We start from the raw sequence: 20,816 nt of genomic DNA on the forward strand, positions 1-20,816 counted from the left end.
GCTGTTTGATAAATATACTCACATGAGTTAGCATTTCATGTATGTAATAACTGTAGTTGCTGTCAAAAGACATCTTTGTATTCCTCTAAACAACTTGTTTGGAAAGTGAAAGTTGAAAAGTCTTCATTTTTGACGTGTCAGATAGACTAAACACAAAACAGTTCTTTAACTTGTTTTGTCAGTCTAAAATCTAGACAATGTCAGACCAGATAAAGACAAACTGAGAGCCCCTTTTTTGGGGCTAAATAAGCGTAATGATGGGCCGACCTCAATTAGACCCCAAAAAGATGCTCATGGACCTCATGTGTAGGAATCTCTTAGCAGCTGATGATGATGTTAACATCAAACATCACCCACTGTGTAGGGTCCCTTTTGCATACCAAAGAAATTCACCACCAGTTGCCGGTCTTACTTTTTGTGACGCGTGCAATAAATGCAAATGTCCAAAACTATTTCCATTGAGTAACTTTATTCTAGTCACACTTTGTTTCCAATTTAACAAAATGTGTCCACGCTGTCCAGTTCTGCATTTCAATTCTTTAGTCCAAAAAACATACAAATCTTTCCTTTTCATTTACCATACCACACGGTCAAAAAAACGGTTTGCTTCTTACTCAGCAACACCTGAGTTTGTTCATCACCTTAATTATATATCCTTTGACCTTGGTGGTGGAGAGTGCCACCACTCCCCCAAGTGGTAGGAGGCTAACCCAAAACAAAACATTTCCAGACATAAATCATTCAAACCCAACACAAATGGCTCTTACACACTGCTACTAGCTTTTGGGAACTGTGCCAGTTACTAACATAATCATAATGATGAGGATGATATTAGGAATTGTGAAGTGAGTGTTTAAATGTGGTCCTGTGATGGATTGGCCACCTGTCCAGGGTGGATCCCTGCCTTTCACTCATACTGCGCTGAGATGGACTCCAGCAGACCCCTGTGACCCTGCGTTGGATTAAGTGGGTATAGAAAAATGAATGGATAAAAATAGAGGCACGACACTGAGTGAATATCTTCAGTGGAAAACGAGGGGTTGGCACAAGCTGCTGAATGATCCTCTAAGCTTCACATCATGGCAATGACTGATGAGGAATGGCCAATGAAAGTCAACACCCCTAATTATAAATACATATATCTCTGTATATAGTTTTATCTGATGTTCTACTAAATTAATTTACCTCTCGCACCGTTGTCAAGGATGTAAAATGTAGCTATGGCAGCCCAAATTGTTCTGTGAACCAGGCGGTTAATATCCTTATTTGTGCTGCAAAGTTGAACATTTTCACATGGATGTTGTTCAGTGGAGATTAACTCATGGGTGATTTTGTTGCTGTAGTTTATATGCTTGGTCATGTTAGATTCATGTACAAATTGTTAACACTTCTGTTTGTTTACTACGTTTACTTGAAGCTCATCTACAGGACAATGCTCTGAAATATCATTTTTCTACATTTCTGATTTATCGTGATTTATGGTAGTTTCTTTCTTTATGTGGATATTATGTAATCCAAACGTTTTTCAAACCCTGAACTGCTCGATTATAAACACACTCTCAACACAAACAAGATAAGAAAACATCTTGGGTATCTTAGTGGTGGAAGTCTTTAGGATCTTATATGGATCCAAACCATTCAAACTGGCCATCTTCTTCATATAACGCTATCGTGTATTCAGTTGATAACTGCTCATGATAAACCAATATGCTGTTTGGTTATTTTCTTTCTGTTTTTTCTTTATTTTCTTGGCTTTTTATGACTTGTCTTCTCAAGGCTCGTTTCCTATCCACTTTTTATAGCTACCAACATGGCTGCCACTCCCCACAATGCAACAGAAGTTCCCAGGCCCTATTACTAAACCCTCAGATCTGCTGAATTAGGGGTCAGACACAGCTCGCAGCAAGTCCAAACTAATTTAGTGGCTTCAGTTTATTATGATATTATAACTATAGAACAGGGGTCGGCAACCCGCGGCTCTTTAGCGCCGCCCTAGTGGCTCCTGGAGCTTTTTCAAAAATGTTTGACCTTTTTTTTCCTTTTTTTCTTCTTTTTGTTCTCTTTTTTGTCTTTTTTTTCTTTTTTCACTCTTTTTTTCTTCCTTTTTCCTTTCCTTTTTAATCCCGACATTTCGACTTTTTTCTCGACATTGCGACTTTTTTCTCGACATTGTACTTCAACATTAATCTTAACATTTGGACTTTTTTTCTCGAAATTGTGACTTTTTTCTCAACATTTCAACTTTTTTCTCGACATTTCGACTTTTTTCTCAACATTTCGACTTTTTTCTCAACATTTCGACTTTTTTCTCGAGATTGTACTACAACATTAATTTCGACATTTCGACTTTTTTCTTCGACATTTCGACTTTTTTCTTGACATTTCGACTTTTTTCTCGACATTTTGACTTTTTTCTCAACATTTTGACTTTTTTCTCAACATTTCGCATTTCGCCATTTGCCTTCATTCTAAGGCTTATACAAGACTTCATTTTTTGCGGCTCCAGACATATTTGTTTTTTGTGTTTTTGCTCCAAAATGGCTCTTTCAACATTTCGTTTTGACTTTTTCTCCTTCAATTCAGTTAGTTTTAATTCGTTTTTAGTGTGGGTTTGCTAGTTTTTATTAGTTTTTATATTTTCAAAAATGCTTACTATTAGTTTAGTTTTTATTAGTTTTAGTTTTGACGTCACGGACCGTGAGGCGTTCAGGTGCCGTAGCTGCCAGTTGGAGATAAACGCCCAGAGCGGAATAAATTGATCATACCAAGAGGCTTATATTGACAGGGACAAAAACGGAGGAAATTATATCTATAATTTCAGTTCATTTTAGTTAGTTTTCTAAACACGCAATATAGTTTCAGTTAGTTATCGTTTTTGTCTTTTAATTTTCGTTTTTATTTAGTTCAGTTAACGAAATTGTTTTTTCAATTTTAGTTTTCGTTATTTCGTTCGTTTTCGTGAACGATAATAACTCTGCATAACATGCATGTTTGTGGGAAGAAGCCGGAGAAAACCCACTCAAGCATGAGGTAGATTATGAAAACTCCACACAGAAAGACCAATAAGCCACCGTGCTGCCGTAGTCTCACCTATGATTCATTCACTCTTTGTCTTTCTCTTATGTGTTTGAGTTAAGCGTACTTTACAAGACTTCACGTAATCAAAGAAAATATATTATTGACTGTCGGATCAAAAACAAAAGAAACTTGTTAAAAGTTGTAAAAAGGGGGTAGACATCATATCATATGATATTCCTTTTTTATTCACATGAAACAGTTAAATAATTAGTAAGGTAAAAATCCTTCCGTTATCTCAGTATGTATCTCAGTATCTATGTTGTATCAGTCGTTATCGCTCACCGAACGTTTTCCACATCAGGACAGAAGCATCCCTTTGCAGTGAATTGACCGTGGTCTAATTAAGGTTTGTCTGGCTTTGAACATCAGGAATCCAACGTGCATCTCTCTCCAGTTCTCTGCAGTTACCAGAAGACAAAAGGAGGAAAAACAAGGTGAAACAAGAGCACTAAACATCCACACGTGGTTCACTAAGGTCTATCAGGAAAAGAGATTTACAAAGTTCAGTTTGAAGTTGAACTTACCATCTGGAAGAAATGATGGTTTTATTTAAGACCTGGGTAATGACAATAGCCTGTCTTTGAAAGGAGGGCCATTTGAAAGTAAGTAGCCCAACTAAGCATTTAGGTTTCACGAGTGTGTCAGCATTCCAGCAGTGGCATGTTGCATCAAGACAAACTCTCCAGTCCCAGGATTTAACCTCTAATTTTCACCAGCTACTGTTCTCCAGATGCTGGGCTAAAGATACGAAGAGAAGGCTGGAGAGTTCGGTCACATCCAGGAACAGCTGAGATGAGAAGGCAGAATGATTAACTCAAACTACAATGTTAATTATTGAAACTGATGAGGCTCATGCCAAGTAGGAGGCATCAGGTCTGTGAGGGTAAGACTGTTGTTTATTAACTAAGGAGAGAGGGATACAAAGATTTTTTTATAAAAGTACAAAGTTGTAACTCCATTGTTTCATTGTAATGCTGCCAGAGAATCCAGGGATTTATCTGCTGCTTTCACGGGGAGGGGGGGTCAGAAAAGCCCAGTGTCAACAATCTCAAAGCGAAACCATCACCAGCGATTAGGGTGGAGTCTGACGTACTTTGGCCAGTTAATTGAGTCCCTTCACATGCATGTACAGTATATTGGGTCAAAGAAGGGAGTCCAATTTTTTTTATTTTTTTTTTTCTCTTTTTCTGTTTTTTTTTTCCTTTTTTTCTTCTTTTTATTTTTTTTTCCTTTTTTCTCTCTTTTTTCTGTTTTTTTTTTTCTTTTTTCTCTTTTTCTTTTTTCTTCTTTTTTTCCTTTTTTTCTTCCTTTTTCCTTTCCTTTTTAATCTCGACATTTTGACTTTTTTCTCGAAATTTTGACTTTTTTCTCAACATTTCGACTTTTTTCTCGAAATTGTACTTCAATATTAATCTCGATATTCTGACTTTTTTCTCAAAATTTTGACTTTTCTCGACATTTCGACTTTTTTCTCTACATTTCAACTTTTTTCTCTACATTTCAACTTTTTTCTCAACATTTCGACTTTTTTCTCTACATTTCGACTTTTTTCTCAACATTTCGACTTTTTTCTCGACATTTCAACTTATTTTTCGACATTTCGACTTTTTTCTCAACATTTCGACTTTTTTCTCTACATTTCGACTTTTTTCTCAACATTTCGACTTTTTTCTCTACATTTCGACTTTTTTCTCAACATTTCGACTTTTTTCTCGACATTTCAACTTTTTTCTCGACATTTCGACTTTTTTCTCGAAGTGCATAATGAAAAAAAAAATCTTCCCCCAGGTATAACTAATATAGAAACATGCAGCATGTGTTGCCTTCATTCTAAGGCTTATACAAGACTTTTCATTTTTTGCGGCTCCAGACATATTTGTTTTTTGTATTTTTCGTCCAATATGGATCTTTCAACATGTTGGGTTTCCGACCCCTGCTGTATAGTAATGAGTGTCTGCAAGGTTCCCCAATCATTACCCCTCCACCACTGTGCTTAATTGTTGGTGTGAGCTGTTTGTGTAGATGTGCCGTGCTTGGATTTCTTCAAATGTGGTGTTTTAACTGATGGTTAAATCCCAACTTTGTCCATAATACATTGTTCCAGAAGTCTTGTGGAAACTTTGCAAACCTAAACCCTGCTGGCATGTTTGTTTTTTTTTAGCAAGAAGAGCTTGTCTCCTGGCAGCTCAGAGTTTTTCCAATTGAACCGTCACTAGTTTGAACATTTCACATGCTAACTGATGCCTGTGGACTCTGAGATGTGTGTTTTTGCTTTGGTTTTTTTTCAGTCATACCTCGGGGGGAACCAGCTGAAATGTCCATTCCTGGGAAGAATGTTTGCTACTCATGAAATTCAAATTGTATTATAACTCTTCCCAGAAAAATGGGCAGCAGCAAATGCTCCTCTAAGACCTTTGCTTATGTTTAATTTTCCCCTCTTGGCATTGTGTTAACACACACCTGAAGGCTCCAGACCTGCAAACTGCTGAAACATCTGCTTTTACAGAGGTCTGCACACCCGCAATTCAATGATCAATGATCAATTCATCACAGGCTTCAACAGATCATCAAATGTTGTTGATCAGAAGCACCTGGAAGCTACTTTCCTCTAGTACAGGGGTCGGCAACCCGAGGCTCCACAGCCGCATGCAGGTCTTTAGCGCCGCCCTAGTGGCTCCTGGAGCTTTTTCAAAAATGTTTGACTTTTTTTTTCTTTTTTTCTATTTTTCTTTTTTTTTCCTTTTTTTCTTTTTTTCTTCCTTTTTCCTTTCCTTTTTAATCTCGAAATTTCCCCTTTTTTTCTCGACATTTCGACTTTTTCTCAAGATTGTACTTCGACATTAATCTCCACATTTTTACTTTTTTCTCGAAATTTGGATTTTTCTCAACATTTCAACTTTTTTCTCGACATTTCAAATTTTTTCTCGACATTTCGACTTTTTTTCTCGACATTTCGACTTTTTTTCTCGACATTTCGACTTTTTCCTCAACATTTCGACTTTTTTCTCAAAATTTTGACTTTTTTCTCGATATTTCGACTTTTTTCTCAATATTTCGACTTTTTTCTCAAACTTTTGACTTTTTTCTCAACATTTCAACTTTTTTCTCGACATTTCGACTTTTTTCTCAACATTTCGACTTTTTTCTCAACATTTCGACTTTTTTCTCGATATTTCGACTTTTTTCTCAACATTTCGACTTTTTTCTCAAAATTTTGACTTTTTTCTCAACATTTCGACTTTTTTCTCAACATTTCGACTTTTTTCTCAACATTTCGACTTTTTTCTTGACATTTCGACTTTTTTCTCAACATTTCGACTTTTTTCTAAACATTTTGGCTTTTTTCTCGATATTTCGACGTTTTTCTAAACATTTTGATTTTTTCTCAAAATTTTGACTTTTTTCTCAACATTTCGACTTTTTTCTCAACATTTCGACTTTTTTCTCGACATTTCGATTTTTTCTCAAAATTTTGACTTTTTTCTCAACATTTCGACATTTTTCTCAAAATTTTGACTTTTTTTTCAACATTGAGACTTTTTTCTCGACATTTCGACTTTTTTCTCAACATTTCGACTTTTTTCTCAAAATTTTGACTTTTTTCTCGACATTTCGACTTTTTTCTCGACATTCCGACTTTTTTCTTGACATTTCGACTTTTTTCTCAAAATTTTGACTTTCGCCATTTGCCTTCATTCTAAGGCTTATACAAGACTTTTTATTTTTTGCGGCTCCAGACATATTTGTTTTTTGTGTTTTTGGTCCAATATGGCTCTTTCAACATTTAGGGTTGCCGACCCCTGCTCTAGTATGTTATGTTTATTATGTCCTAATATGTAAAACCTCGGAAAAGGGGGCACTTTTTTATTCTTTCATAACTCTAACTTATCAGATAAGTTAAAAGGAAAAATTGACCATTAAAATAAGATCAGAAATGTAATGACTTTGACTTGTTCAGTACTTTCCAGCAAAAAGTCTTATGGTCTTACATAATCTTTCATCAAAAGAGGACTATTGAACTCCAAGCAGCAAGTTCTGTCATGAAAAAAAGATTGTAATTCTGTAATAATAAGCAGAAATGGTGATGGTCTGAACAAAAAGGCCGTAGTATGAGTTTGTTGGAACGGTAGTCATCAAAGCTTTTTAATTATTGAACAACCTTCAAAACCACAGTAGCAGGAAATACAGACAATAAAGTTACTGTTGTGTATCATCTGTAAAACAGGAAGACAGTATAAGGAAGAACAATCAAATATCCAAGAAAAATGTGTTTTTCCTCCCGTTGGGTCCTAACAGAGTCCTGCTCAGAATGTGGTGCTACAGTGGCGGTACCTCCTACAGTACACGAGCAAGAGCAGTTTGACTAAATAATCAAACTTAAGCTTCACTTACTATATTTTCCTTCTTTTTTTAAAGCTTTTGTCTACATCTAACAGCCTTCAGAATCGGAGGACGAGTAGGAAAACTAGACGCTGTGTCACTTCTCATTCAGAATTTAACTATACACTATTTTCAACAACATTTACAATAATGTTACGGAGCTTCAATCTGCATCTCACATGTACCGTCAGCAGAAAATGGGTGGAAAAGTGCAGACAAATGGACGTTGCGTCAACCTTTCTGATGTCTCTTTATGTTGCTGTTACTTAATATCATCATTAATGGTGAATCCCTTTAGATGGCAGCGATCACTGATCTTTAATACATATCGCTGCCTTTTTACCAACTGCAGGGCCATTTGTGATGTTACCCAATCAGAAACCTCTACCTGAAAGTGAGCTGAAGGTTGTTTTTAGTTTATTGTGACCAGTACTCGAGTTGTAAAAAAAAAAAAAAAAAAAAATCAGGGGGGATGGTGGATTTTATCATATGGGGACAGATAATTTGTGCTGATTACAAATAATATAAAATATTACAAATAATAGCAGTGACCAAAACACCTGCAGAAATACTGCAGGCATGACATAGCAGCAGTTAAATGCAGCCTTCTGTAAGCTTTAAATATCCACTGGGCTTACATCAAATACATCAAAACACAACAATAAAAAACAGTTTTCTGAACTTATCAATATGACTCTGTCCTTCACAGGATAAGTAAAATGGATCACTGCAAAAACCCAAAATATTAACAAGAATATTTGTCTTATTTCTAGTTAAAAAGTCTCATTTTAGTAAAAAATCTCATTACACTTAAAACAAGACTCATCACTGGAAAAACAGCTATTTTCACCTGTTTCAAGTAGATTTTCACTTAAAATAAGTAGAAAAATCTGCCAGTGGAATTTTTTGCTTGTAATGAGAAGATAAATCTTGTCCCCCTGGCAGATTTTCCTACTTATTTCAAGTGAAAGTTTACTTGAAACAGGTGAAAATTGTCAAATAAGTTATTTTTCTGGTGTTATTTTTCTGGTGATGACTCTAAATGTTGAAATAGCAGTAAAACCACATTCATTGATGAAATGACATAAGGGATGGAAACGGGGGGATGGCAGTTTTACTGGGGGGATGATTTTGACCGTTTTTATTTCAGGGGGGGATGCCATCCCCCCTCATCCCCCCTCAACTCCAGTACTGATTGTGACCAATAACAGAGATGCATTTCCCTTCATTGTTAAATAATACCAAGAACCAAAACATGTCACTGTCTCAAAATTACAGCCATTACTAAAACAAAACGAAATTGCCCCAAAATTCCAAACAAATATACGATATAAATCAATATAATATAGATTATTTTTAGTTTGTTTGTGTTTTGTTTTTTGACAGCTTGTGCATGCAGCACATCGATTGACTAATTCACTTCCAGACATCAGTGATCCAGGCTCAAAAAGTGCAGTAGTTATTTTCTCTCAGACGATCGTAGCTTTATACAGGTCCGCCTGGCAGTCCTGGTTCTCTGCTGGGTTGCGGGTTCCGTTCTGAGGGATCTGGACGTTCCTCATTTTGGTCTGACACTGTCGCAGCTCCTCCACGTAGCCCTGGAAACTCAGGCTGAGCTCCGTGTCCTCTCCCCGGGAGTGGGACGCTCCCGGCGTTCCCTCTTCCAGGTGCACTCCCTCCACGTCCATCACCTCCTGAACCGTCTGCACAGCATCTGCTCTGGCAGCAGGTGATCTGGCCCTGGTGCTGTTTGTTTCTGTTCTTGCCTCTGTGTGCACAAGAGGAAGAAACAGATGAAACCTTTATGTAAGGTTACTGCAATAAAAGTCAGCAAAAAAATTTCATTTTGAGTGTTTGTGGGAAGGTTTGGAGAAATGAAAATTACTCAACAAACAAAAAGCTTTGGTTTGGTTTGGTTTTTCAAAGACAATCAAACAAAAAAATATATTAAAAAAAACTAATTAAAAAAGACTGAATGATTCCAAGCAGTTATGCATCACTTCTCTATTTGAAAGCAAATTTATTTTCGGTTTCTGAAGGGACGCTCAAATCAAAAAATGCTAAGATAACAGAAGTTATTTGCTTTTGTTTTTGAACTGCCTGAGTGTGAAGATATGGCATTGATTGCGCTGTAAAAACCGACTCTACCCACCACACTAATGCATCCCCCTCCGGTCACAGTAACTCCAAATGATTTAAAACAGCCTCAATGACAAAACAGGTTTCCACAATGTCTGCAAAATGATTCAGACGAGTCATAAAGTACCTGAAAACAACCACAACAAGATCTTGAAATGATCCAAAATGCTTAAATCTTCAAGAACATTCAAAACAACCACGACACTAAAGCAACTCAAGAGAACAGCAATAGATTAAATCAAAGATCCAACTTGAACACGAACAGATATAATTGATGTGAACAAAACAATGAAATGGATATGAAACTTCCTCGTGACCAGAGCAACAGGGCAGCTCCGTGGAAACATTACACAAACATATTGTTAGTTATTGCTTTGTGTCTCTTCAGGACAGTGTCTTGCTAAAATTTAACGGCGTGGGAGACTTTTAATGTCTAAACCAGGGGTCGGCAACCCGGCTCTTTAGCGCCGCCCTAGTGGCTGCCGGAGCTTTTCCAAAAATGTTTGACCTTTTTTTCCTGTTTTTTCTTCTTTTTTTCTTCTTTTTTTCTTTTTTTTCTTCTTTTTCTCTTTTTTTCCTTTTTTTCTTTTCTTTTTTTCTTCTTCTTTTTCCTTTCCTTTTTAAACTCGACATTTTGACTTTTTTTCTTGAAATTTTGACTTTTTTCTTGAAATTGAGCTTTTTTTCTCCTTTTTTTCTTCTTTTTTTTCCCTTTTTTCTCTTCTCCTTTTTTCCTTTTTTCTTCTTTTTTTCCTTTTTTCTCTTTTTTTCTTCCTTTTTCATTTCCTTTTTGATCTCAATATTTTGACTTTTTTCTCGAAGTTTTGACTTTTTTCTCAATATTTTGACTTTTTTCTCAACATTTTGACTTTTCTCGACATTTCAACTTTTTCTCGACATTTCAACTTTTTTCTCAACATTTCGACTTTTTTCTCGACATTGTACTTCAACATTAATCTCGACATTTCGACTTTTTTCTCAACATTTCAACTTTTTCTCAACATTTTGATTTTTTTCTCGACATTTGGTCTTTTTTCTCGACATTTTCACTTTTTTCTCGAAGTGCATAATAAAAACAAAAATCTTCCCCCAGTTATAACTAATATAGAAACATGCAGCATGTGTTGTCTTCATTCTAAGGCTGATACAAGACTTTTCATTTTTTGCGGCTCCAGACATATTTATTTTTTGTGTTTTTGGTCCAATTTTTGGTCCAATGTTTTTAGTCCCTCTTTCAACATTTTGGGTTGCCGACCCCTGATCTAAACTAATCCGTGAAAACAATGAAAAGGCTGTAAGTTGCAGTCTCGGCTGGTGTGGCTTTGCTCCGACGTGTATCGTCCCGTAGGATGATATCAGAGTTCAGATTGTCACCCCTCTCACGGCTGCAGCTGCATTTTTGTGCATCACTTGAGTCAGCGTTCAAGTTCAATACTTTGGCGTCAATAGAAATCGTTGCGTAACGTGCGAGAGTGAGGACGAACTTGATGACACAAGTACTTTTGTGCAAACTTGCACAATTTGGGGTAGAAGAAAAAAACAAAAAGTCATGGCAAAATACTGAATTGAATCAATCGTACACTTCAGATGCATGAGCTCACCGTAAAGATAAATAAAACATCCTCTAACATCCCCCCTGTTCCCATACAAGTTGCACTCAGGGAGTCACAAAGTGCCTCACAGTTATGATGAGTGATAAACCGTCCGTCGGGCGGCCCCCCCAGACTCTAAACACCGAGGGCGGACTCACTCCAACGCAGCTCTTGGACACAGAGATGCGCCGGGCTCTGCCGTGATTGTGATTCACCGCTGTCCGGTGCAGACGTAAACACAGCTTGTGAGCTACAACAGCTGACCTTCAGGACTGGCCCGCTGCAAAAACCCTGCACTCTGCAGCAAAGTGTGGCTGGATGACCACAGTGAACTTCCAAGGGGGAAAAAACCCAAGTGATTTCGTTGTGAAAGAAGTTCAAGGACGTCATATTGTGATGCATTTTTGGGGACAGAAAAGTTTTCAGTTTCTTTTATACCTCGATACAAATATTAGTCATGGGGCTTGCCACAGTTAGTAATGCATTGATGCATCTGTGATGGAAAAACTTGGCCATGGCCACTTGGATTAAACCAAAACTACTGGGATGAGCATTAAGCCTTGGCCTGAGTTCAGAGTGTGCAGACTGATACTTGGTCCCTAAAAGATTAGCTCAGATGTAACAATGATTTTTCTATCAGAATCGTGAGGGTGAATCATCATTTATGCTTAAAAATCATCATGCCTCCCTTTGTTCTTCATCATTTCGGCATGGCCTGATGTGCATTCTGTTCTGACTCATTTGCGTGCAACTGCTTAATTAAATCTACTGAAATCTGTCTCATCTCTCAAGTCTTATTCTTGGTAACACTCAGTTTCAGTCCGGATATTCACCTGGTGGGAAGAACATGTTCTGGAGTATTAAATAAGTTGTTTTACAACAGCATCCATTGCCTATAAATTGTTTATAGCACTAACGGATCCCCGACTGAGGTCCAGGACTCATCCGAGGGATCTCAAGATAGTCTCACCAGTTGTGAAATGAATGGTAATTATAGAAAAAATACTTTCTTTATTTAATCTGAAATGAATTATTGTTCTGGCAGACCTTTCAAAAGTTTTACCGCTTTTGTCTTACAAATATCAATTTTACATTTTCTGTAAATTCATTGTCACTTCATCTAAAAGCAATTTTCTCACTTTGTCTGTTAACTTTATTAAGAAAGAGAGGGAGCCATATCAAAACTCATTTGGCATGTTTAATTAAAAGTATTATTTTGTCTAACTGTTCAAAACCCAATTAGTTTCAGTTAAATAACACGGATGTGACTCGTGGGAGCATGTGCAGGCAGCCGGTTCCAGCAGCTTTTTATGCTTGCGTTCAGCTCTGTGCATGGTTTATTCCAGTTGTTCCATCTTGTTCTGATGTCTCTTAAAATCCCAGCTCCCCTGAGCTTCCACCTGTAGGCTCCACATCTAAAGATTGGGGTTCAATTCTGCTCAACGCCTTCAATATCTCTTGATATGCTTAATGAGTGTGGACTGATTAGATTGGATCCTAGATGGCCAGAAGTCAAGTGTTTAATCATTAATAAAGCGTTTCACATCTTCATTGTACGAGTCCACTGGCTGAAATACATTTTAGAGCAGGAGTCGGCAACCCGCGGCTCTAGAGCCGCATGCGGCTCTTTAGCGCCGCCCTAGTGGCTCCTGGAGCTTTTTCAAAAATGTTTGACCTTTTTTTCCTGTTTTTTCTTCTTTTTTGTCTTTTTTTCTTCTTTTTTTCCCCTTTTTTCCCTTTTTTCTTCTTTTTTTCCTTTTTCTCTTTTTTTCTTCTCTTTTTTCTTTTTTTTTCCTTTCCTTTTTAATCTCGACATTTTGACTTTTTTCTTGAAATTTTGACTTTTTTCTCGAAATTTCAACTTTTTTCTCAACATTTCGACTTTTTTCTCGACATTGTACTTCAACATTAATCTCGGCATTTTGACTTTTTTCTCAACATTTCAACTTTTTTCTCAACATTTTGATTTTTTCTTTAGCGCCGCCCTAGTGGCTCCTGGAGCTTTTTTTTCTTCTTTTTTTTCTCTTGTTTTTTTCCTTTTTTTCTTCCTTTTTCATTTCCTTTTTAATCTCGATATTTCGACTTTTTTCTCAATATTTTGACTTTTTTCTCGACATTTCAACTTTTTTCTCAACATTTCGACTTTTTTCTTGAGATTGTACTTCAACATTAATCTTGACATTTCGACTTTTTTCTCAACATTTTGACTTTTTTCTCGACATTTTGACTTTTTTCTCGACATTTTGACTTTTTCCTCGAAGTGCATAATGAAAAAAAAATCTTCCCCCAGTTAATATAGATACATGCAGCATGTGTTGTCTTCATTCTAAGGCTGATACAAGACTTTTCATTTCTTGCGGCTCCAGACATATTAGTTTTTTGTGTTTTTGGTCCAATATGGCTCTTTCAACATTTTGGGTTGCAGACCCCTGATTTAGAGAATCAGCAAACTTATAATAGAGAAGCTGGAGGTTGCTTTTCCCCTCTTCAGTTCGATGCAGGAAGGGGAAAACCTTTCTGCAGACGCTGAGTCACCACGCCACCAGGGTTTTGCATGGGGAAAAATAACCCGCTTACAGTTTACAGTTCTGGTGCAGGTAAAAAAGATAAAAACCATCCATCTTGACTGGTGTGCGAGCCAGGACGCCTCTAGGTGTGTTCCGTGTGCTCCTCTATCATCGCGAGGCCTAGCTGCTTGGGGTGCCGTGCTGTGACTTGTCAAAACGATGAGCAGTTTAACAGGACCGTGCCTCCCGTGACGGGTCCTGTCAGCGTTGCTGAGCTGAGCCAGATCAGCCGGGGCTGGAACGGACCCAGATACGGTCCACGGCGAGGCGAGCTGCCAACGAATGTGTGCTGACGCTGAATGTGACCAGCAGATGGATAACAAGGCTGGCCCGGGGTCAGCTGCTGTCGGCTCTGAGAGCTGACACTGACTGGGGGGGTAGAGGGGGGAAGACCGTGAGAGGAGCGGGAGGGGAAGCACAGCCATATGCTGCTTCAGGTGCACAACACTCAAACACTGAGACTAGGGGTGGGTGATATTTTACCGTTCACGATAAACCGTCAAAAAAATTACCCACTGTAAGAATTTGTATCTCGTGGTAAAAACGATAAATTCCCGTTGATGACGTTTTTGTGTAAAACTGATTTATGGTTCTGTGTTAAATCCACGCACAACGTACAGGAAGGAAGGAAGGAAGGAAGGAAGGAAGGAAGGAAGGAAGGAAATGAGCCAGAAAGAAAGAAAGAAATGAGCCTAAAAAGAAAGAAAGAAATGAGCCTAAAAAGAAAGAAAGAAATGAGTCAAGAAAGAAAGAAATTAGCCTAAAAAGAAAGAAAGAAAGAAAGAAAGAAAGAAAGAAATGAGCCAAGAAAGAAAGAAATTAGCCTAAAAAGAAAGAAAGAAAGAAAGAAAGAAAGAAAGAAAGAAAGAAAGAAAGAAATGAGCCAAGAAAGAAAGAAAGAAATGAGCCAAGAAAGAAAGAAAGAAATGAGCCTAAAAAGAAAGAAAGAAAGAAAGAAAGAAAGAAAGAAAGAAAGAAAGAAAGAAAGGAGCCTAAAAAGAAAGAAAGAAAGAAAAAAAGAAAGAAAGAAAGAAAGAAAGAAAGAAAGAAAGAAAGAAAGAAAGAAAGAAAGAAAAAAAGAAATGAGCCTAAAAAGAAAGAAAGAAAGAAAGAAATGAGCCAAAAAAGAAAGAAAGAAAGAAAGACATGAGCCAAGAAAGAAAGAAAGAAAGAAAGAAATGAGCCAAGAAAGAAAGAAAGAAAGAAATGAGCCTAAAAAGAAAGAAAGAAAAAAAGAGCCTGAAAAGAAAGAAGCCTGAAAAGAAAGAAAGAAAAAAAGAAATGAGCCTAAAAAGAAAGAAAGAAAGAAAGAAAAAAAGAAAGAAGCCTGAAAAGAAAGAAAGAAAAAAAGAAATGAGCCTAAAAGAAAGAAAGAAAGAAAGAAAGAAAGAAAGAAAGAAAGAAAGAAAGAAAGAAAGAAAGAAAGAAAGAAAGAAAGAAAGAAAGAAAGAAAGAAAGAAAGAAAGAAAGAAAGAAAGAAAGAAAGAAAGAAAGAAAGAAAGAAAGAAAGAAAGAAAGAAAGAAAGAAAGAAAGAAAGAATGAAAGAATTATCATGATGATACATTTTTTAGTCCATCCCTAACTGAGACATTATAAAATGACTTTTTGAAGACACTCTGACCTCAAAATCCAGTCTCAAAAAGGAATCATCTACACATCTCTGTCATATGTTTCCAAAATGTAAATATCTAAGAGAGAAAGAATCTTTCATGGCCTTGTGTTTTTGCCAAATAATAGAAAGATAGAGTCTGCTCCCTCAGTGTGTGTGAGTGAAGTTAGGCTGTGTGAGTTCGCCCCCTAGTGGACATCCTGTTCCCCACAGAGCACAGAAATCATTTCCCTTCTGGCTCTCTGGATTCGGACCAGAACCCCTCTGGTTTTTATTTCTACAGTATAATCAGGGCTAATTCACACCTGACATGCCAAGTTAAGCTATTCAAACCACATGTCTGGCCTGAAACCCTTCAGGGAGAGTCCTCGGCGCTGCACGCAAAAGCCCTTCAGTGATGTCAGGGTCCGTCGCTTTCTAACTGGAGGAGAAATTGTGTTTATGACAGATGAATCTCAATGTATTTCACCAGCTTTTGAACATTTGGCTCCACTGTTGACGTGGCAATAGTATGGAGCAGCAGAGTATCTGTTTCAACTGTAGCCATCTTGCATGTATGGAAAAGCAGCTGAACTTCTTATTTCCATATCTGTGGAAGTGATATGTGATTGATGTGATCAGCTCAGAACAGCAGAGGGCGTCAGTCTGACATTAATATACAAGCAGAAGAGGCACGTCTGCACTGATGGATATCGAGCAGACCGAAGGTCAAAGAGGAGAAATGCCATTTAATCAAATTTGCTGCGCATGACTCGTTAGGAATAAGACGATTTCTCCTTGATGAGCGTCTTAAATGTATCACAGCAGTCCCGACAAGAACGATTAACCACCTGAAAACCGGAAATGCAACGACTTTAGAAAGTCTATGAAAAGTGAGAAAAGTGGAGGCGGGTGGACTTGGTCCCACATTTCCCAGCAACGAGGTGGCTTTACTGAATCACAGCCATGTTTCTATTTTTTGCAGGTGGGATGAAAAAAAGATGAAAAACAAGGAAGGAGATGGACGAGAAAAAACTGTAGTGACAGTTTCTATCTGTAGCAGAATCCGTGGATAAGGTTACCATGGCGCCCGTTGGTGGGAAGAATCAGCCTGATGCACGTAGCAACCAGAAGAGGGGTTGTGCATGATCCTTCTCTCCGTCATCTTGTGTGCAGAACATTTTACATTAAAGAACAACTTTTAAAACTCCCCTACAAGCACAGGACAGCCTCTTTTTTAAATTATTGAACTCCAAGTGTATTTTAAAGAAGCTTCTTGGAATTTTATAAGGCCAGAATCAAAGCATCTTGAATCCTGAGCAGAAACTTGTGACAAGAGTCACGTTTGCTGTGAAAGAAAGCATCACAACTAAGAAGAAACACACCATTTCACTGATTATTTGCAAAACCTTTGAAACACAGGCTGGAAGGAGCAAAGCAGATATATAAAAAAAGAAATTTGAGGATGAAGACTCATCCAAACACGATGCACCTTGCCACAAAACACAAATTTGACCCCCAGAAAAAAATACTCAACAGATCCACCACCAGAAGACAAAAAAACTACACAACACACAGCGGCGGCCGTACGGAAAGGAAACCCGCTACACCACGAGCGTGTGAGCCAAGCGGCGGTGGTGCTGAACAAACACACCACTGACTCTCACCGATCTGAGCAGAAAAAACACAAAGCGAGCAGGCGGGCGGGCACCGCCAAAAATGAGCGCACACGGGAGTGAAAGTACACAAAAGGAGTGGGAGCTGATGAGATAAGAGCGCCACAAGACAAAAACAAGGCAGAGCCAAAAGGAGGACGAGGAAGAAGAAGAAGGCATGTGGAGGCGGGAACAGACAAGGTGGTGGGGGCTGGTGGGAGAGAGAAAACTGACCCCACGACACGTGTAAAAAGACAAACGAGAGTGATTTCCAATTCTAACATTTATTAGATCTATTCAATCACAGGTACAGAGTTCAATGGCAGTGATTATCTACAACAGGCACCTAGAGAGGAAGTGAATGAGCCAGATGGAGAGTGACAGGCACTTCAACAATGTCACTGACGCTAAGGAGGGCTTGTTCCCTCGATGACAAATTATTTTCTCCATAGCTCCAATTGCTACAGCATGATGATGACGATGGTGATGATGATGATGTGTAATGACTCACTGCTTTTAAAGACTTGTGAGAACATAAAACAGAAGCTTTTCTGAGACTGACATTGTTGAATTGCTGTTGGTTCGGGTGGTGGGATGGAGAGGAATACAGCACTGGTGTAGTGATGACGCGGTAATGTGGCGTGCTCCACCGTTTCCACATGATGCTGACCTCATTTCTGTCAACTAGTCAGCTGTTCTGAATAATGATCTTCAGTACAACATTGTGCAACTACAACACTGTCACATGTGAATCATGACTTTAGGTGCACTATGCATGTGTTAAAAATAATTATAGGAACTGTAGTCCGTCACATTTGCATGCAACCCCAAAAAATTACAAAATAAAAAAGGTGAAATATTTCACCGGAGTAGACAAATTGCCAGTCACATGGTCAACTCAACAGTTTGCAGCATTCCGAGTAAACGTCACTCACAAAATATACACACATCACTATTTACAGGTCAATCTGAGTGTAATCATGATCAATCAATCACACACACACACGCACATGCACACACACGCACACACATGCACACACACGCACACACATGCACACACACACACGTTTTACTGAGTTTAACAGAAGAAAACAGGCAAATTGAGAGCGAGTCGGTATCAATTTGTCATTAAAGTGCGTCAGTCAGAACAGAGGATGTTTGATCATGAACTTGGGTCCAATTCTAGCCACAGGGAACACACTAGGGCTGGGCGATATATCGAGATTTTAATATATATCGATATATTTTCAAACGCGATATGGTACGAGACAATATCGTTTATATCGATTTAAACATTTTTTTTTTTTTTAAATGATTTTGATATAGCTTATTTTGTGACAAATTGGCTTGAATGTTTTATTTGAGATTTGTATAAATGTTTTGTTATTTTCACAACTGTCAACCTCAGTGGAAAAGTCTGCCTGTTACTGTCTACACTGTATTAATTGCAGAGTGTATTTTAATGTAATTGTTATGCAGGAAAGGGATATTTGTTTTATTTTATTCAAGAAGCATTGTTTATTTTGTTTTATACATTTTGATATTGTGCAGACCTCTGTTAATAAAGGAACCTGTGTGACCTTTGGCACGAGGCTTTGTATTAAAACTGACAGTTTTTTAAGGGTTTGCCTCAGAAAAAAATGAAGCTAACAGAGATGCTATGCTATAAATCTTTAGGGGAAACCCCAATTATGGCACAGAAAAAATATCGATATATATCAAGTATCGCCATTCAGCTAGAAGATATGACTTTTGGTCCATATCGCCCAGCCCTACAACACACACATGCAGATACACACACTCACAAGCACACGGAGCACTACTGGTTTGTTACTCTGTAGAAGTACCTGAACTGGACTTTGTCTCTCCACCTGTGTCTGGAGACTGGGAGCAGGGCGGTGGCGGGGTGAAGTTGGCCTCGGGGAGGCTGCTGTCGAAGGACGCCAGGGGAGACGGAGACGACGGCAGGAGCGTGCTATTGGGGCTGTTGATGTCGCCCTCCCCCATGAGGGTCAGGTCGGTGTGGGCGTCTTCCTCCACCGTGCGGAGGCTCGGGTGGCGGGTGTCGGAGGGCCGGGCGATGGGGGACAGGTGGGTGCCGAAGGTCGGGTGGCGGGGAGGCGGCAGCAGGCACCGCCTGGAGTGTCCGTTGGCGCTGGAGCTGAGGGAGGAGTCCAGGCTCTCTGAGCGGAGGCCGGCGGTGAGGGAGCCCCGCTGGGGGAGGCCGTTTTCTCTGCCGTGTTTGAGCGAGGAGGAGGCGGCGGAGGAAGCTGAGCAGGAGGAAGCGGGGGGAGTCAGGCGCAGGAAGTCGGGAAGCACCAGGTCGTCTTTGTTCAGGAGTCCACGTTGGTCGTTGGCTCGTGTGCTCTGAGCCCGGCTTAGCAGCTCAAAGAATTCTAGCAAAAAATAAAAGACATAAAATAAGTTCAGTTACCGTATTTTCCGCACTTTAAGGCGCACCGCATTATAAGGCGCACCTTCAATGAATGACGCATTTTAAAACTTTTTCCATATACAGGACTGTCTCAGAAAATTAGAATATTGTGATAAAGTTTTATTTTCTGTAATGCAATCACAAAAACAAAAATGTCATACATTCTGGATTCATTACAAATCAACTGAAATATTACAAGCCTTTTATTATTTTAATATTGCTGATTATGGTTTACAGTTTAAGATTAAGATTCCCAAAATATTCAAATTTTTTGAGATAGGATATTTGAGTTCTCTTAAAGCAGCACAACGTAACTTTCAGCTTTTCTGAGTTTGCCGGCATCTTGTGGACAAAATCGGTAGTGTTTTACCAGAAAGAACACTACGTTTCCCATGAGCACCAGCGCGTACTGCCGGAAAACTCCTGTCCCGTCGCTGCATTTGTTTTGATGAGAGGAGACGGGACGCTTTTCTGTTTCACCAAGTGAAAAGAAGGAACGCAAAAAAAGATGTTAAACTGCTGGAAAGGAACTGGAATTTACCGGGATACCTTAAACAAGGAAGCCAGGGAGCGGTATATGGAGAAAATAATGATTATTAACGGTCTGGATCCATATGAAATCATTACTGAAGACCCATGTGTTTCAATAAATTTGTATAATAGTACAACATACAGTACATGTTTTGTATCCCTCTTACTTCTCTTTTCTTTTTTTTATACTGCTATATTATGTTGAAGAGGCTCCGAGGCGTGAGCAATATTTTTTTTTCCTCGTGAGATTATTTTTTTCCTCTGCAGCTACAAATAAGAGTTAATATTTTTTCCTCAACAAACTAGTTTTATCTGAAGATTGGGGTTAATTGCACCGCAGAGAGCTGGCCAGCAACTGCATTTAGCTGGCGAAGTGGGGAATAAAACCTGTGTTTTGATCCGACCCGTCCGTGTGAGTGTTTGTGGTTTAAGGCTGATTTATGGTTCTGCGTTAAATCGACGCAGAGCCTACGGCGAAGGGTACGCGGCAACACGCACCGTACGTTGCGTGTCGCCACGTACCCTACGCCGTAGGTCTGCGTCGATTTAACGCAGAACCATAATTCAGGCTTTACTGTGTGTTTGGTCGTTACAGCCGCGATCCAAAGCGAGCCGACGACTCTTTCACTCTTTTACTCTGTTATATCAGATACTTGGCCTGCGTGGTTCTGCCTCCGAGCAGGAAACCGGTGAAAAGTTAAACCATTATGATCTTTTCCCCACGTCTGTTATGTGGTGCTGCAGCAGCAACGCAGCAACAGCTTCTGCGGGGCTCTGAGCTCCAAGCCCCGCCCATTTTCGTCTCGACTGCGAATCGGGAAGGAGGGGGAAGTGACGTATGCCGTAAAGCA

General features: G+C 38.8%; 1 protein-coding gene across 1 annotated transcript in view; it reads right to left on the reverse strand.

Annotated features, from left to right (window-relative positions):
* Window positions 1-7,203: 7,203 nt before the first annotated feature.
* rgs12a (regulator of G protein signaling 12a) overlaps window positions 7,204-20,816 on the reverse strand; it is a 55,397-nt gene continuing 41,784 nt past the window's right edge. The window contains 2 exon segments of the mRNA XM_061709663.1: window positions 7,204-9,226; window positions 18,848-19,396. Coding sequence (XP_061565647.1) covers window positions 8,928-9,226; window positions 18,848-19,396 — 848 coding nt within the window. The 3' untranslated portion in view covers window positions 7,204-8,927.

The sequence above is a fragment of the Cololabis saira genome, chromosome 20, assembly GCF_033807715.1.
Source record: "Cololabis saira isolate AMF1-May2022 chromosome 20, fColSai1.1, whole genome shotgun sequence".
NCBI lineage: Eukaryota > Metazoa > Chordata > Actinopteri > Beloniformes > Belonidae > Cololabis > Cololabis saira.